Source organism: Bos mutus, chromosome 11, assembly GCF_027580195.1.
Source record: "Bos mutus isolate GX-2022 chromosome 11, NWIPB_WYAK_1.1, whole genome shotgun sequence".
NCBI lineage: Eukaryota > Metazoa > Chordata > Mammalia > Artiodactyla > Bovidae > Bos > Bos mutus.
The window spans coordinates 12,614,509-12,632,038 of record NC_091627.1 but is presented as its reverse complement, the minus strand read 5'-3'; the positions used below and the strand labels follow the sequence as shown (position 1 = coordinate 12,632,038).

At 38.5% G+C, this 17,530-nt stretch overlaps 1 protein-coding gene across 6 annotated transcripts in view; it reads right to left on the bottom strand.

Annotated features, from left to right (window-relative positions):
* Window positions 1-17,530, bottom strand: part of STRBP (spermatid perinuclear RNA binding protein) — a 198,764-nt gene that overhangs the window by 44,750 nt on the left and 136,484 nt on the right. For all 6 annotated transcript variants that reach the window (XM_070379031.1, XM_070379032.1, XM_070379030.1 and 3 more), the window contains 5 exons: window positions 14,311-14,403; window positions 13,500-13,699; window positions 6,083-6,241; window positions 926-1,060; window positions 575-715 (listed from right to left, as the gene is read on the bottom strand). In XM_070379031.1, the coding sequence (XP_070235132.1) occupies window positions 575-715; window positions 926-1,060; window positions 6,083-6,241; window positions 13,500-13,699; window positions 14,311-14,403 (728 nt within the window). The remainder of the gene's footprint in view (window positions 1-574; window positions 716-925; window positions 1,061-6,082; window positions 6,242-13,499; window positions 13,700-14,310; window positions 14,404-17,530) is intronic.

Here is a 17,530-nt window from a genome sequence, read left to right as displayed (position 1 = left end):
TGAATATGTAAATGAATGCATGGGAGAATCTGTTATTCAAAAGCGTGCAATTAGGAAGCCATCTTTTCTTACTGCAATCCTTGCTACAATCCTGGGCTTTCTGTAGCTCTGACATTTCCAGTGTCAGTAACGAACAAAAGCAACACAGGGTCAATTTCCACTGTGCTGCCCTCAAAGAAACCCCAAAATAAACAATGTAAAAGGACAAAACTGGAAAGGAAATAAAACAACTGCGGGCTGGGATGAGAATAAGCCCAACACTCTTGGCAGCTTCCCTAAACAAACGCAGGATCTCATTAGAGTCCCAGCCCTTCAACACTGCTTCATCAAGAGGACTTGAAGCCCCAAATATTTAAAGCTAATGGTCTCTTTTTAACATAGGATCTGCCTGAAAGACCACAAAACAGGGGACCAGTAATCGTATTTCTATTATGCATGATCAACCCAACAGAAAAAGTTGCCAAGTCCAAGCAAGAAAAATAAATAACTTCAGAAAAATCTCAAGTGGCACAAAGACATGAAAGGAGATTTCACTCTGGTGGTATCTTTCCAAGGTTTAATGCTTAACTCATACCTGAGGGATAATCTTCTTTTTCTTATTATTTGCTGCATTGGGTCCAGAAAACAGCTTCTCCAGGGCAGCTAAAGCTGCACTTGCCTTTGCCACTTTCTTATTTGGACCTGCACCTCTGAATTTTTGTCCATCCACTTCTACCTAAAATCAAGAACACCACTCTGCAGTTATCCCATGTAATTCCTCTGTGTAGTTTTAATTTAAATGTATCATAACACAGAAAACAAAAACACCAAAAGTCAAATAGTACCATAAGAACTGACTGAGTCTAACTCTTTTTTTAAAAGTAAGCTCAGAACAACCTATGTCTTTGAGGGGAAAAATAAGGTTGGCTTGTATCTAGGTACATACCTCCATCACAAAGCGTTTGTCATGGCTTCCACCAGTCTCCGAGATGAGTTCGTACTTGAGACCTCTTCTTTTTTCATTGAGCTCCATTACAGGATTTTTGCCACTTGCTGTGAGGATAGGGCCCTGAGTTCTTACCTAAAAGGAGGTTCAATCAAGGAAGATTTTAAAATATTAGATTTCTTATTAATACAAGTATACTATATCTCTACTGAAAAAGAGGCTCAAAAATTATACTTGAAAGCATTTGGGAGCTAGGATGCATTATTACTTCTACGTATGAATGACAAAACATCTCTAAAGGGACAGAAATCCTACATACAGTGAACACTGCAGGAAGTCATCTCGCCAGCCTGTCATGGAAGCAAAGAGGTCTCCACAAAGCAGGATGCTAGAGCAGTGGAGCCTGGCCATTACCTGACACTCCAGGCTCTGATCTAGTGTGTTCAAGATCTAAGAACAAAACTATAAATGACTGACAGTGTAGGTAGAAGAGTAAAGATTCACATTCAATGTTTTTTACCTTTAGGATAAAGTTTAAACAGCTCTCAATTTGGGAGATGGAAAGAAAATGTGCCTACACACCTCTCAGTCTCTAAAGAGATTTGAGGGAACCAACAGTAAAAACAGCAGGCTATAGACTATGAATTCTGAAGTTTAAAAATAATAAAAGCAGTCATTCCCTGCCCTCAAGGATCTAGAGTACAGTGGGAGGGACTGATCTAATCACTACGAAATAATGAACACTATAGAGCAGGTGCATGCTATGGAAACACAGTACAAGTAATCATTTTCTAGGGCAAACAGGGTAGTTTTCCTAGAAGTGCCATACAAAACTGATCTTAATAGGTAAGTAGTACCAGGCCATGATAAGGAGGAAACATAGAAGAAGGGCATTCTGGACAGAAGAAACAGCCATGCAAAAGCCCGAGAGAAGGAAAGAATATTTGTTTGGGAAACGTAAATAAATTCTATTTGGCTATATTAAGGGAGTGAGGAGACAAAAGCAGAACCAGATTAGAAACACCCTTGATGAAGCCAAGCCATTAAGGACTTCAAATGTCATGCAAATGAGCTTCGACCTTATTATGGACAACAGGGAGCCACTGGAGGATTTAAATCTGAAAAGCAGAGCCATTACTTTGCTGACAAAGGTCCATATAGTCAAAGCTATGAGTTGGTTCATTTTCGTATGCCCTTACTATCAACCACAGTACCAAATACAGAACAGATGATAAATAAGTCTGTATTTACTAGTAAATCTCTTTATCTTAAACTAATCCTCTTGGTGTATCAGTGAGATGTCTTTTTCTTATTTTATATTTGCCCTTCTTTAATATAGTGGACAATAATGACAAATCTAGATAGCGTATTAAAAAGCAGAGACATCACTTTGCCCACAAAGGTCACATACAGTTTATGGTTTTTCTAGTAGTCACGTATGGAAGTGAGAGCTGGACCATAAAGAAAGCCGAGCATCGAAGAATTGATGCTTTCAAACTATGGTGTTGGAGAGGACTCTTGAGAGTCCGTTGGACAGCAAGGAGATCAAATTAATCAATCCTAAAGGAAATCAATCCTGAATATTCATTGGAGGGACTGATGCTGAGACGGAAAACCAATACTTTGGCCATCTGGCGCGAAGAGCCAACTCACTGGAAAAGACCCTGATGCTGCGAAAGATAGAAGAGAGGAGGAGAAGGGGATGACAGAAGATGAGATGGTTAGACGGCATCACCTACTCGACAGATATGAGTCTGAACAAGCTCTGGGAGATGGTGAAGGACAGGAAAGCCTGGCATACCACAGTCTATGGGGTCTCAAAGAGACAAAATCATGATTAAATTAGAAAACAACTCTAGGAGTGATGGAAAGAATTGACACAAAGATAAACTAGCAGTGAGGAAGAGAAGTAATTCATGTAAGAGTGCGAAGCTTAGGACTGAAAATAAATCACAAAATACCACATAACTACAATTTTAGAAAGACCCAATGATTGAGCACTTTTTGAGGTTAGAGATCATGTCTATAATTCTGCCACAGTAATTGCTCAAGAAATGGTGAACAACGAGTATATATAATAGGATTTTAATGTATATAAACCTAACGGACAGCAAGATTCTCTTAAAATACTCTATGTTGATTCAATAAGGAGTTGATATTATCAAAGTGGAACACTGGACAATTTTAAAAGATAATGTTAATAAACATTCCTGGATCATTTTGTTAAAAACATCATTTCTTGAAGAATTTTAAATAATCTACATTTTTTTAAGTTTCAAGGCAAAATTCTGGTCTCCGTCTTTTAAAGGTAATGAGTAATTTCTGAAATTTTTCTATGTGGTAATCACTCTCTGTTTTCAAACCTGAAATCACTTTTTAAAAATATGTAATTATTTTTTTATTTGGCTGTACTGGATCTTAGTTGAGGCATGCAAGATCTAGTTCCCTGATCAGGGGTTGAACCCAGGCCCCCTGCAGTGGGAACGTGGAGTTTTAGCCACTCGACCAACAGGGAAGTCCCCTGAAATCACTTCTATAAAAATGAGTCAAGACAAAAATAAAAGTTCCATTACTACATTTTACGGAAGCAAAGCAGAGATGGATTCACTACCAGAACTTCCATATACTCTCTTGCTGCTGCTGCTAAGTTGCATCAGTCGTGTCCAACTCTGTGCAACCCCATAGACGGCAGCCCGCCAGGCTCCCCCGTCCCTGGGATTCTCCAGGCAAGAACACTGGAGTGGGTTGCCATTTCCTTCTCCAATGCATGAAAGTGAAAAGTGAAAGTGAAGTCGCTCAGTCGGGTCCGACTCTTAGCGACCACATGGACTGCAGTCTACCAGGCTCCTCTGTTCATGGGATTTTCCAGGCAGGAGTACTGGAGTGGGTCGCCAGTGCCTTCTCCAATATACTCTCCTAACTGCTGCTAATTCAGCCCACAGTGCTCTGCTCTCCTAATTTCCTTTGAACAGTCTGAACCTTATAATTAATTAGCTTTTTTTCTCTTAGTGAGCTTCCCAGGTGTGCTGTGGTAAAGTAAGTAAAGTCACTCAGTCGTGTCCGACTCTTTGCGACCCCGTGGACTGTAGCCCACCAGGCTCCTCCATCCATGGGATTCTCCAGGCAAGAATACTGGAGTGGGTTGCCATTTCCTTCTCCAGGGGATCTTCCCAACCCTGGGATCGAACCCACGTCTCCTTCATTGCAGGCAGACGCTTTAAACTCTGAGCCACCAGGGAAGCTGTGGTAAAGAACCCACCTACAAATGCAGGAGGCATAAGACACTTGGGTTCAATCCCTGGGTCAGGAAGATCCCCTGGAAGAGGGCATGGCAATCCATTCCAGTATTCTTGCTGGAGAATCCCGTAACAGAGGAGTCTGATGGGCTACCGTCCAAGGGGTCACAAAGAGTCGGACACGAGTATTTGTAACACTGCCAGCAAACCATCTTGGCCTGCCTGTGACAACCACTTATGAATGACTGGTCCTCTCCAAAGGCAGGTGCCAATCCACCACATCACAAGAGGGATCAGGAATTGCTTTCACAGGCCTCAGCCCTAATCAGTTCCCTCCATACAGGCCTACGTGGTACTTCTCAGACATCTACTTTCACAATTCCAGATCTCTGGTGGCCCAGATGCTAAAGAATCTGCATGCTGTGCAGGAGATCGGGAGACCTGGGTTCGATCCCTGGGTCGGGAAGATCCCCTGTAGAAGGGAATGGCTACCCACTCTAGTATTCTTACCTAGAGAATTCCATGGACAGAGCAGCCTGGCAGGCTACAGTCCATGGGGGTCACAAAGAGTCGGACATCACTGAGTGACTAACATTTTCACTTTCCTTGTCCAAGAATGTCTTCTTTCTATCTCTTCCCCACAGAGCAAATTCCTCTTCATTATCTCAAATCAAGCTCATATATTACTCTGATTTTACATGTGTGTATGTTTCATTTTGCAATCATGGTGCTTATCACATTATATCATAATCTTTAAGGCTCTGGACACAATTTTTGTAGCATCTAGTAATATGCAGACACTAAAAGGAGTTTAGTATCCTCCCTCATAGCTCAGTGGGTTAAGAATCTGCCTGAAAGGCAGGTAGGAGACCTGGGTTTGATTCCTAGGTCGGGACAACCCTCTGGAGAAGGAAATGGCAACCCACTCCAGTATTCTTGCCTGAGAATTCCATGAATAGAGAAGTCTGACAGGCTACAGTCCATGGGGTCCCAAGAGTTGGACATGACTTAGTGACTAAACCACCACCAAAAGGAGTTTAGTACTAAGTCCTTGATAAATATCATTCTTACAAAAGACAAATTTTAAAAAAATGTCATATAAGCTCTTGCTAAGTTAATTTTCCTTATGTAAAATGCCACAAGCAAGGGCCCCTTGAATTTCCAATTAAGCCATGTATCATTTCTACTTGGATTTTTGTAAAATTCTATTATCTGTGACAATGTGTCATAGGTCAGGACTACTCAAGAGTCTGAGGAACAGGCTATGCCCTCTTTAGGGCTGGACCAACTCAATGATGACCTGACCCCCACAGCTTAGAACAAATTTCAAATAATCCTAAATTTCCCTCATTAGCTTTTTTTTTAAGTTTACAAACATACATAAATACATTCATTCATTGATAGCCCAGCAGCCTGCAGGATCTTATTTCCCCTACCTGAGACCAAACTCAGGGACCAGAGACTGAACCTAGGTCCCTGCAGTAGAAGCATGGGGTACTATCCACTGGACCAGGGAATTCCCTAGATCTTTTTGCTTTTCATGCTTCAGTTATTGTTGACATTCTTGATATACTGTAATTGTGAGATGCTGGACATGACTCCCATGGCCAGCAAAAGAGAAACGCTAGTTAAATTAGGATACATCCATACAGTACACAGTTATGCTTACAAATATTTTTAGAGTTAAGTGAAAAAAACGAGATGTAAAACTGTATGAAAGTATCATTACCTTCTATAAAAAAAAATAACCAAAGAAAAAAGGCTGGATAGAAATAAACAAAAATATTAATAATGGCTGCCTCTTAAATACATACACCTGTATATGCTTTTGATTATCTCATTGGTACTTCTCTGGAACTCTCAAATTTTTGACATTAAACATACATTACTTTTTTTCTAAGAAAAAAATATATAAGTATACCTCTAAGGTACTGGAGGTTTCAGTTGTAGAATTTCCAGTATTATTGCTTGAGTTTGAAGACACTGTTTCATTTTTGCCTTCGTTATCTGACTTTTCATCGGAACTCATACATTCAATATCTGCATCAAAGCCCGTTGGGTATCCCATTGCCTGCAGTACCTGTAAAAATTACATTAAGATTCAGTTTTATTCAAATACCAGACACCTCAGAGAATAGACGAAATACTGAGAACACCAGTTTCAAACCCAAAGCATTTGAATCCATGAAACGCACTGCAGGGAAAAGCAAGATGTTGCTCATCTACAAATCCTTGGTTAAACAAGCTTTACCTACCAGGGTATCACCACAAAAAAATGGAGGAAACCTCCTCAGAGTAATTAGGTTTAAATAACAGATAACAGAAATGCAAACCTGAGGCTACTCTGAGTTCACTTAATTTGGAGATGAGGACTTCTCTGATGGCACAGTGAATAAGAAATCTGCCTGCCAGTGCGGGGGACATGAGCTCCAGTCGCGGTCCAGGAAGATTCCATATGCCAAGGAGCAACAAGGCCTGTGCACCACAACTACTGAGCCCGTGCACTGCAACCAATGAAGCCCACGCACCTGGATCCTGCGCTCCACGAGAGAAGCTACCCGAGTGGGAAGCTTGCTTACTGAAATGAAGAGTAGCCCCCACTCACCACAACTAGAGAAAGTCCACGCAAAGCAATGAAGACGCTGTGCAACCAAAAATTAATAAAGTACATAAATAATTTGGAAATGAGAGATGGAGAAACAGAATAGCCAAATTCAGCCAATGAGGTAGCAGTAATTAAAAGTAGGGTGGCACACTATGAAAAGTACACTGGGCTAGAAAGGAGAAGACCTGATGCTCTAACCCTCTTCTCCTCTGATCCTCAATTTTCTAATTTGCAAAACAGGAAGGCTGATTAATTGACCTAAGTTTTATGACTCAATGCAATAGAGGAAATTAGCACAGAAAGGAAATCAAGACATTTTCTTTACCTTGGAGCCAGTTTGCCTGTTAGTTACGAAATTACAGCTGTAGCTTCCTACTATCCATTCCTTTGGCTTCCATCTTAAAGCATAATCAAGACTTGAAAGAAAAGATTCAGTCCTTGGGTTCATCCTCTGCTGCTAAGTGAACCAGGAGCAAGTCTAGGCGTGTATCTCCAGCCTCCTGTCAAGGAGCGATTACTCTATGGCTCCCTCCCATGTTTATTCTTGTGTATTTCCATTCATGTTTGGCACTTCTCATCTTTTTTAAAATAGTTTTCCAAACAGTGTATGTGTGTGCATGTGTGTGTTTGCAAGCCTTTTAAAACCTCCTTCCAGGTTAAACTGCTTTAGATGTTTGCAAAAGAATACGTTCGTGAGCACTTTTATAAGCCTCTTTCAAACAGGCTGACACTGAATTGTCAGTCACTGACTTAAAGGTCTGTACCAAAGTTAGGTTCCTGAAGATCCCTGTATTTGTCTCGGCTTTTGACTATGTTTTAAGTTGCTTGAGTGTAAAAGCAATGGCATATTTCTTTATAACCTCAACTAAACCTAATAGCTTTCTCAAAAACCTGTAATGGTCGCCAAATGAGAAAGAAGTCAAACAGCCTAGCCTTTATAAATGACAGCATCCTGTACAAAGGATTTTGCTAACATACATGAAATTACGCTAAACAAAAAATGGGCAGAAGTAGAATTCTAAACCAAGAGAACCTGAAATTAATTCACCCAGTTCATATGGAGAACTTGGCATTCTGTTGAACATTTCCAAATTGTAAATAAATTCTCTGTATTCAATGGGAGTAAGGCCAAGAATACTTTAACATCCTAAGTTCTAAAAGGACTCAAATAGTACTTCACACTAAGTACACTAACGTCACTTGGTTATATCCTCACCATTATTTGTAAAAAAAACACCTCTCTACTGCCCAAGTCCTGCAAATACGCTCTCTCTGAGAAATTCCGTCTCTGAAAGAGCAGTTACCAGTCTGGAATTAATACCAGGTTAACACAGGCTGCAAGTCAAAAGCCAAGAGTTCCAAAGAAATTTGATTTGTTAAAAAAAAAAAAGAGAGAAATTTGATTTGTTTACTCCAATAAAAACTAAAGACATGCAGTTTCTCCAAATTTAATACAGATAGTTAAAAGAGAATAATGTAAATTATTTAACACCACTTCTCTCTGCCCTTTTTTCACATATCAGATTCATTTGTTGTTGTAGCAACATACTTCAATACATTTATAAATATTTCATATAAACGGATGGATAATCTCAAAGGATTGCAAATGTACTTACAACACAGCACAACAAAAACATTTTCAAATTAAGTCATATTTCTATGAACACATTCTGAAATTATTAACTAGCATAAGCCACAAAAGTAAAAAAAAAAAAAAAAAAAAAGGTATGGAGTTCTTGGAACTATAGAAACAATTTGTTTGGAATCAGTATTAAGGTAAAAAAAAAAAAAAAACTGGTATACCAAAGAAAAGTGAGTTTCAAATGTCTGGCAAACAAATCAAACCTAATAAACAAATCAATTGAAGTGAAAATCACAAGATAATCCCTGGAAGAAAGGTGAACAGAAAATCAAGGGTACTCATGCCTGTTCTCTTCTGGCAGGGGGTTAAGGCTGAGACGGCTGACACCCTCAAAGATGACGGACCAAGAGTGAAAACATGAAACACCCTCTCCATGGCTCTCCACTCAGGAGAAAGCCATACGCACAGCTTACACTGGTAGAGAACTGATGGCTCCAGAACTTCTGCAGAGGGGCTTTATTTCTTGCCCTCTTCACCTGATCTTTTGCCTACAATGACTAAGATTCTTTTGGTGGAATATAGCTGATTATGTCCATAACAATGTCTTTTCTGAGAGATTGTCAGGAAAAAGAGGAAGAAAGGGAAGATTGGCCAATAATCTTCATTACTTTAGGGTATGTGCTGCTAGGCAGCCAGGCTCCTTGAGCAAAGCTCCTTGAGCAAAACTGGTTTATTCTTGTCTCATTTTGATTTCAGTGCTGTTCTTAACAGGTACAGAGGTCTACCAAGTTACCGAGTAAAGAATTCAAGGATTTTTATCTAGTGGAACCTACTTTTATAAACACATTACATATAAAACACACTCCGAAATTCACTTATAACAGAATCTATAATGTGATATAACCTTTACAGAAGGCAATTTAGCAATATATGCCTGACATTTAATAAGAAATCCTAATCCTTTGCTAAAGGCAAGGGAGAAAAGGAAAGATATACCCATTTGAATGCAAGTTCCAGAGAACAGCAAGGAGAGATAAGAAAGCCTTCCTCAGTGATCAATGCAAAGAAATAGAGGAAAACAACAGAATGAGAAAGAGTAGAGATCTCTTCAAGAAAATTAGAGATACCAAGGGAACAATCATGCAAAGATGAGCACAATAAAGGACAGAAATTGTATGACCTAACAGAAGCAGAAGATATTACGAAGAGGTGGCAAGAATACACAGAACAATTATACAAAAAAGATCTTCATGACCCAGATAACCACAATGGTATCATCACTCACCTAGAGCCAGACACCCTGGAATGCAAAGTCAAGTGGGCCTTAGGAAACATCACTATGAACAAAACTAGTGGAGGTGATGCTATTTTAAATCCTAAAAGATGATGCTGTTAAAGTGCTGCACTCAATATGCCAGTAAATCTGGAAAACTCAGCAGTTGGCCACAGGACTGGAAAAGATCAGTTTTCATTCCAATCCCAAAGAAAGGCAATGTCAAAGAATATTCAAACTACCATACAATTGCACTCATCTCACATGATAACAAAGTAATGTTCAAAATTCCCCAATCCACGCTTCAAAAGCACGTGAACCATGAACTTCTAGATGTTCAAGCTGGATTTTGAAAAGGCATAGGAACCAGAGATTAAATTGCCAACATCTGCTGGATCATAGAAAAATAAAGAGTTTCAGAAAAACATCTGCTTTATTGATTACACAAAAGCCTTTGACTGTGTGGATCACAACAAACTGTGGAAAATTCTTCGAGATGGGAATACCAGATCACCTTGTCTGCCTCCTGAGAAATCTGTATGCAGGTCAAGAAGCAACAGTTAGAACTGCACATGAAACAACAGACTGGTTCCAAATTGGGAAAGGAGTACCTCAAGGCTGTATATTGTCACCCTGCTTATTTAACTTCTATGCAGAGTACATCATGTGAAATGGTAGGGTGGATGAAGCACAAGCTGTAATCAAGACTGCCGGGAGAAATATCAGTAACTTCAGATATGCAGATGACACCACACTTAAGGCAGAAAGCAAAGAATAAAGAGTCTCTTGATGAAATTGAAAGAGGAGAGTGAAAAGGTTGGCTTAAAGCTCAACATTCAGAAAACTAAGATCATGGCACCCAGTCCCATCATGTCACAGCAAACAGATGGGGAAACAATGGAAAACAGTGAGAGACTATTTTTTTGGGCTCCAAAATCACTGAAGATGGTGACTGCAGCCATGAAAGTAAAAGACACTTGCTCCTTGGAAGAAAAGCTGTGACCAACCTAGACAGTGTATTAAAAAGCAGAGGTATTACTTTGCCAACAAAGGTCCGTCTAGTCAAAGCTATGGTTCTTCCAGTAGTCATGTATGGATGTGAGAGTTGGACTATAAAGAAAGCTGAGTACCAGAGAATGGATGCTTTTGAACTGTGGTCTTGGAGAAGACTCTTGAGAGTCCCTTGGACAGCAAGGAGATCCAACCAGTCCATCCTAAAGGAAATCAGTCCTGAATATTCATTGGCAGGACTGATGCTGAAGCTGCAACTCCAATACTCTGGCCACCTGATGCAAAGAACCTACTCATTAGAAAAGACCCTGATGCTGGGAAAGACTGAAGGCGGGAGAAGAAGGGGACGACAGAAGATGAGATGATTGGATGGCATCACCAACATGATGGACATAAGTTTGAACAAGCTCCAGGAGTTGATGATGGACAGGGAAGCCTGGCGTGCTGCAGTCTATAGGGTCGCAAAGAGTTGGACAGGACTGAGCTACTGAAGTGAATACATGTTTAATGAATTAACAGATCACTCAAATGTGCTTTCTTCTTCTTATTTATTTTTGGCTCTAATGGGTCTTTGTTGCTGTGTGGGCTTTTCTCTAGTTGTGGCGAGAGGGAGCTACCCTCTTGCTATGGTGTGCGGGCCTCTCACTGCAGTGCCTTCTCTTGTTGTAGAACATGGGCAATAGGGCTCGAGGGTTTCAGCAGTTGTGGCTTTCGGGCCCTAGAGCACAGACTCTATAGTTGTGGCACATGGGCTTAGCAAGGTTATAGCATCTTCCCAGATCAGGGATCACACCAGTGTCTCCTGCCTTAGCAGGCAGATTCTTTACCACTGAGCCACTAGGAAAGCCCTGTGCTTTCTTCTTAACCTAGCAATTCCATCTCTTAAGTGTATCATAAAGGATAATCAGACTAGTTCACAAACATGAAAAGCAATCAACTCAATGCATCTAAATCTAAATGGATTAGTTACATTATGGCAGATTGATACTAATAAAATATTATACCATCACTAAAAATTAGAGCAAACTGTTGTTATTAAAAAAAAAAGCCTCGTAATAAATTTTTAGATACACAAGAAAGCCATGGCCCTTATTTTAAATATACATTTTTGTATATACAGTATGTTGGTCCCTCCATTCCTTATGTGAAACCGTTGGAGCCAGATTGTTTTCACAATTCCTAATGATGCAAAGTTTATAAAGCTAAAACAGTACATTTACCAAATATTTTCCAAATCCTCAGTGGACTCTCAGGTGCCACCCCATGTGTGTGCATCAAACTTAGGGAAATATTTTTCATTTTCAATACTTTTTTGAAATTATAAATTTAAAAACAAAAAGCTTAGAAAAATACATACCAAAATATTAATGGTTATTATGAGAACAAACACCACCTAAATCTTGTCGTATTGCAAAATTTGCCACTCTACTAACTCCCCCAAATTTGCCTAAGTGAAATCTGCTATGAAGCCACTAGCTTATATTACAGGTTATTATAAGAAATAACCCACAGACTGTCACAGCATCAGAGGTGCCTCTGAAGACATCACTGCTTCATGATATTGCTTTGACTCCTTTTTATGAAGACCCACCCAAGGGGAATGCCAAGTGACCTTTAGACCAAAACAACTCTTGACTCTCATAATCAACTGTCATAGACAAAGAACTGATGCAGATATTTCAAAAGCTTTCTGGGTCAGATGTTAGAGAACTTCTATTCAAATTTGTGACTCATTCACAGCATACTTTACAACTAAACTGTATTTTTAGCCTTATTCCTAAATTCATTTTTCCCTCATTCTTAGTATTCTTTTTGTCTCGTTTTAAACTCATACTATTTCGACATACTTAAAAAGTACTCCCTTTTAAACAACATACCCTATTGTTCTATAATTTTATGGCTAAGTTGTTATTTTTCTGCATTATGCTTATTACCACTTAACAAATAACTGACCCATGTGTCTAACCACTGTCTTTCTCCCCATCCTATCCTCATTAGAATGCAAGTTCCAGGAGGGTGGAGACTTCGTTCTGGTCACTGCTATATTCTTAGCATCCATGATAAATGTTTACATTTACATTAATAAATACCTGCAAACTGGAATGATTATGAAAACAGACCAATTACATCTTATGTCATACTGTTACATAACAGAACTTTTCTGAAGTTAAAAGTTATCTTCTATCTACATGATCTTTGACATTTTCATATTTCTCTGCAAGAGGCCAGATGTACTCATGGATAGAGTCTAGTATTTAGCAACTTTCTACAAACTTATATGCATAACTGACTGGTTCAATCCTGGATCTTATTCTTTATGAAAATATTTCAAAATACAGAAAAAGCACCAGTTGCAAAAAAAAAAAAAAATCATTAATTTATGATAGAAAAAATTCTGCAAATAACAAAATATCCAATGACGGGAATGTTTAAACAAGTAACAGTATATCTATTATAATCATTATAATAACACAGCCATTAAAATACATTTATAAAGATTTTAATAACATGGAAAAATACTGATGACATGTGAAATGAAAGAGGATTAAATTACACATACACTGTGAGCTCAACATAAAACAAACAAAAATACTGTTGTATATACTATATAAAATATTAATGAACTGCCTCAGAGATAAGCAATTAACATAGATTTTCTTTACTTTTTTCTGTGTTTTGCAAATTTTGTATCATCAATACATATTATTTTATAATCAAAAAAATAGTTTTGTGATTCAGAGGTAACAGAAGTCTATACGCTATTGTCATTAAACTCTTGAAAATTCTGTTAATATACCATAGATAAACAAGCACCTTATTTACAACATAAAATAACAAAGCATTTTTAAGTAAAATAAATACTGTACCTTCACTGCTACGTGAAGCTTTGCTGTTTTCTTGGATGGTCCTGAGGCTTCATATGTTGTACCATCCACATCTACAGACATTGTGAAGACTGGGGCATGGACAGGGCCAGACTGAGATAAAAGCTTATACTGAAGCCCAGGCCTGATCTGATTCAGCCTCATTAGTGCATTCATAAGGTCTATTGCTTTACTATCCAGAACTGCAAGAGAAAGAGGAATGAGATCAGAAATTAGACCACTTGCTTTAATCTATGTTTTTGTAGGTTCCTAGTAATAGTAACCACTATAAACTCAGGTTTTAAAAAAGCAAGATTTTCAAAATGCACATATAAATTCACTTCATAAATAATTCTAAAATTACTGCTTAAATACTTACACTAACATCATTGTAAAAGTAACATGCATTAACATCTTTGTTGTTGTTTAGTTGCTAAGTCAATTCCAACTCTTGGTGACCCTATGGACTGTAACCTGCCAGGCTCCCCTGTCCATGGGATTTCCCAGGCAAGAATACTGGAGTGGGTTGCCATTCCCTTCTTCAGGGGATCTCCTCACCCAGGGATCAAACTAGTGTCTCCCGCAATGGCAGGCGGATTCTTCACCCATCAGGGAAGCCCATGCATTACCATATTAATTAATTTTAGTTTGCCAATATTAATATATCTTAAGCAAATGGTGCTTGAAAACAGAAGCTATTCATGTTCTTCAAACTCGAATTCAAATCAATCAAATTCTTCACTTTTTAATTTTTATTTTCCTGGGACATAAATCCTTTCTAGTTCACATCTATAAGAATAAAGATTTTACACACTTTTCCTTAAGTTTCGTTTCATCTTCTTATTGGGATCTTTATCATCCCCTAATCCATCTTCAAATGGCCTCTTCAGAGCTGAAGACCCAGCACCTAAAAAAAGGTACAGGAGATTATCAGTTAAAATAGTGATTTCACTTACTCTACCAAATGTATTTAATATGTTCAGGAAGGAAAAATCTTAGGAATCACACAAGGACAATAAGACCCTTTCACTGATCAATTGAAAATGTAGGGACTTCGCTAGTGGTCTAGTGGTTAAGACTGCGCTTCCAATGCCGGGGACGTGGGTTCGACCCCTGATTGAGGAACAAAGATCCCACATGCCACATGGTGTGGCCAAAATACAAAAAATTTTTTAAATTTTAAAACATACATGTGTTCAGTCCAGTTCAGTCGTGTCCAATTCTTGCAACCCCACGGACTGCAGCATGCCAGGCTTCCCTGTTGATCACCAACTCTCAGAGCTTGCTCAAACTCCTGTCCATTGAGTGGGTGACGCCATCCAACCATCTCATCCTCTGTCGTTCCCTTCTCCTCCCGCCTTCAATCCCTCCCAGCATCAGGGTCTTTTCCAATGAGTTGGTTCCTCGCATCAGGGGGCCAAAGTATTGAAGCTACAGCTTTAGCATTAGTCCCTCCAAAGAATTTTCAGGACTGATTTCCTTTAGGATGGACTGGTTGGATCTCCTTGCAGTCCAAGGGACTCTCAAGAGTCTTCTCCAAGACCACAGTTCAAAAGCATCAATTCTCTGGCGCTCAGCTTTCATTATGGTCAAGTCTCACATCCATACACGACTACTGGGAAAAAGCATAGCTTTGACTAGACAGACCTTTGTTGGCAAAGTAATCTCTCTGCTTTTTAATATGCTGTCTAGGTTGATCATACCTTTTCTTCCAAGGAGCAAGCGTCTTTTAATTCCATGGCTGCAGCCACCATCTGCAGTAACTTTATAATCTTGTAATAGCAAAAACTATTAACTGAATCTTCATGAAACAATATTAACCCTTCTTATATTTTTTTCATTTATTCAAATATATTCATACAAATATCTATGCATATATTCACAACTGTATATGCATAAACAGAAAAAAGTTTGGAAAGATATATATCAAAATGTTAAAAGTACTTATCTCTGGTAGTAAGATTTATTTTCACTTATGTCTTTTCAAATATTTCTCTAAGTTAACATTTATTACATAAATTTTTAAAGTCAACATGTTAAAATCTCATGCTTTTGGAAATCTGATTATTTCTCATACTACAAAGTAATTCTGCCTGCCCATTCAAATTCCTATTCAAGATTTTATTTACAGCTCATCTCATTAAGTTTTCTTCAGCTTCTCTCTCATCTCAGTTTTTTATAAGAGTTTCTATGATATCAGAAACATAAAGTGTCATATGGAGTCTTGTGTCATTGTCTACTTCATACATAGACACCTTGTGTTTCCTTAGTGCTCTAGGAAGGTCAAAGATATTTTCTCCTTATCTTGCATCTTATAAACTATCTAACATAAGACTTAGAAACAACATAATGGGTATGGAACAAAAACTAAAAACTAGTATTATCAATTTCTTAGATAAAGCAACTAGTTAATAATACTGGCAGACATAAAGCAGGAGCTTTATTGTCCAAAACAAAAACAATCAGAGAAAAGCTTATCAAAGCAATCATTAAGTTGCATTAAAAGCTGCTCTCTGATTGCCTGGAATTCACTAGCTGGCTTAAACATACAGATCTGTTCTCTAAAATCTCCAGCTACATGAACAGTTTGCATGGATTAAGCTTCATTCTACCATCCCTGCTACTGGACAAGGGCTGTAAAATCTGGAGCTAATCATAATAGTAACGGGGGTGGAGAGCATGCCTTACAAAAAAACAAGCTGTTCTCAATACATACAGTACCTAGAAACAAGAAGTGGTCATTTGAGAGGTAACAATTTTTAAAAACAGGTGAGGGGGGTTCAGGTTGGGGAACACGTGTACACCTGTGACGTATTCATGCTGATGTATGGCAAAACCAATACAATATTGTAAAGTAATTAGCCTCCAATTAAAATAAATAAATTTATATTAAAAATAAATTTTTAAAAATTGTTTTAATTAAAATTAAAAAAAACAACAACAACAACAGGTGAGGGCTTACCATATGCCTGGCACTGTTCTTAATACCTTATATGAATCAATTTAATTCTCACAAGCATCCTATGAAGTCTGTATTTCATCATTCTCATTACAATTTCATTCATGTATTTATTCAGCAACAAATATTAATAGAGCATATTTCTATGTTCAGGACAATTTTAGATGCTAGACACTGAGAACAAAACAACTTCCCTGTTTTTAGAGAGCGTGTGCGCACCTGGTGGTGGAGACTAAGCCCAGCATGTCATCCAGTCCAGGCACAATGGAGAAAAGTAAGAGACTTACGGGAGAGCAGACACTGCCATTTTTTTAACATGTGGTACCCATCAGAAAAGTATCACTTATAGATAAGGTCATTAACTGACAAAGACTTGAAGCAAAGAAAATTCAGCTATTTGGGGAAAGAGCCCCAGGAAGAGAAAACTCAACTACAAAGGTCTTCCAGCAGGAACATACTAAGAAACAGCATAAAGGCCTGAGTGGTGGAGTGGCGTGAACAACAAGGGGGCAAAAGAAGACAGTGAGCAGGAGCAGAAGTTCTCAACCTTAACTGCCACTAACTCACCAGACAAAATTTTGGAAAATACAAAAGTTCCACTTCTAGTATGAGAAAGTAAGTCAAAGGAAACAGACTTCCTGACGAGAGTAATTAGAAAAGCTGGACCAAATGCAGAATAAATATCTGCTTCTGTGCAATAATGAACTCTGGAGTCAAGGTCCAGGAGATGAAGGAAGCCTTGCGCTGGGGGCCACATTATCTTTGGAGGTATCTTCTACCCCCAGAAGAAGCCACTAAGAACTGAACAGAGCACTTCTTAAAAAACTTTATTATGGAAAATTTCAAACACTCACAAAAGTGTAAAGAGTAGTATAATAAATTCCCACGAATCCATCAATTAGCTTCAAGAATTATCAATATGTGGCCGATCTCATCTCATATTTATCATTCTCTCGTCCTCTACCTTTTTGTTAAACAATAGATTCTTGTTGGTTATTTATTTTTAAATATAGCCATGTGTACATGTCAATTCCAAACTCTGTAACAATCCCTCCCCTTCAGGTAATGGTGAATT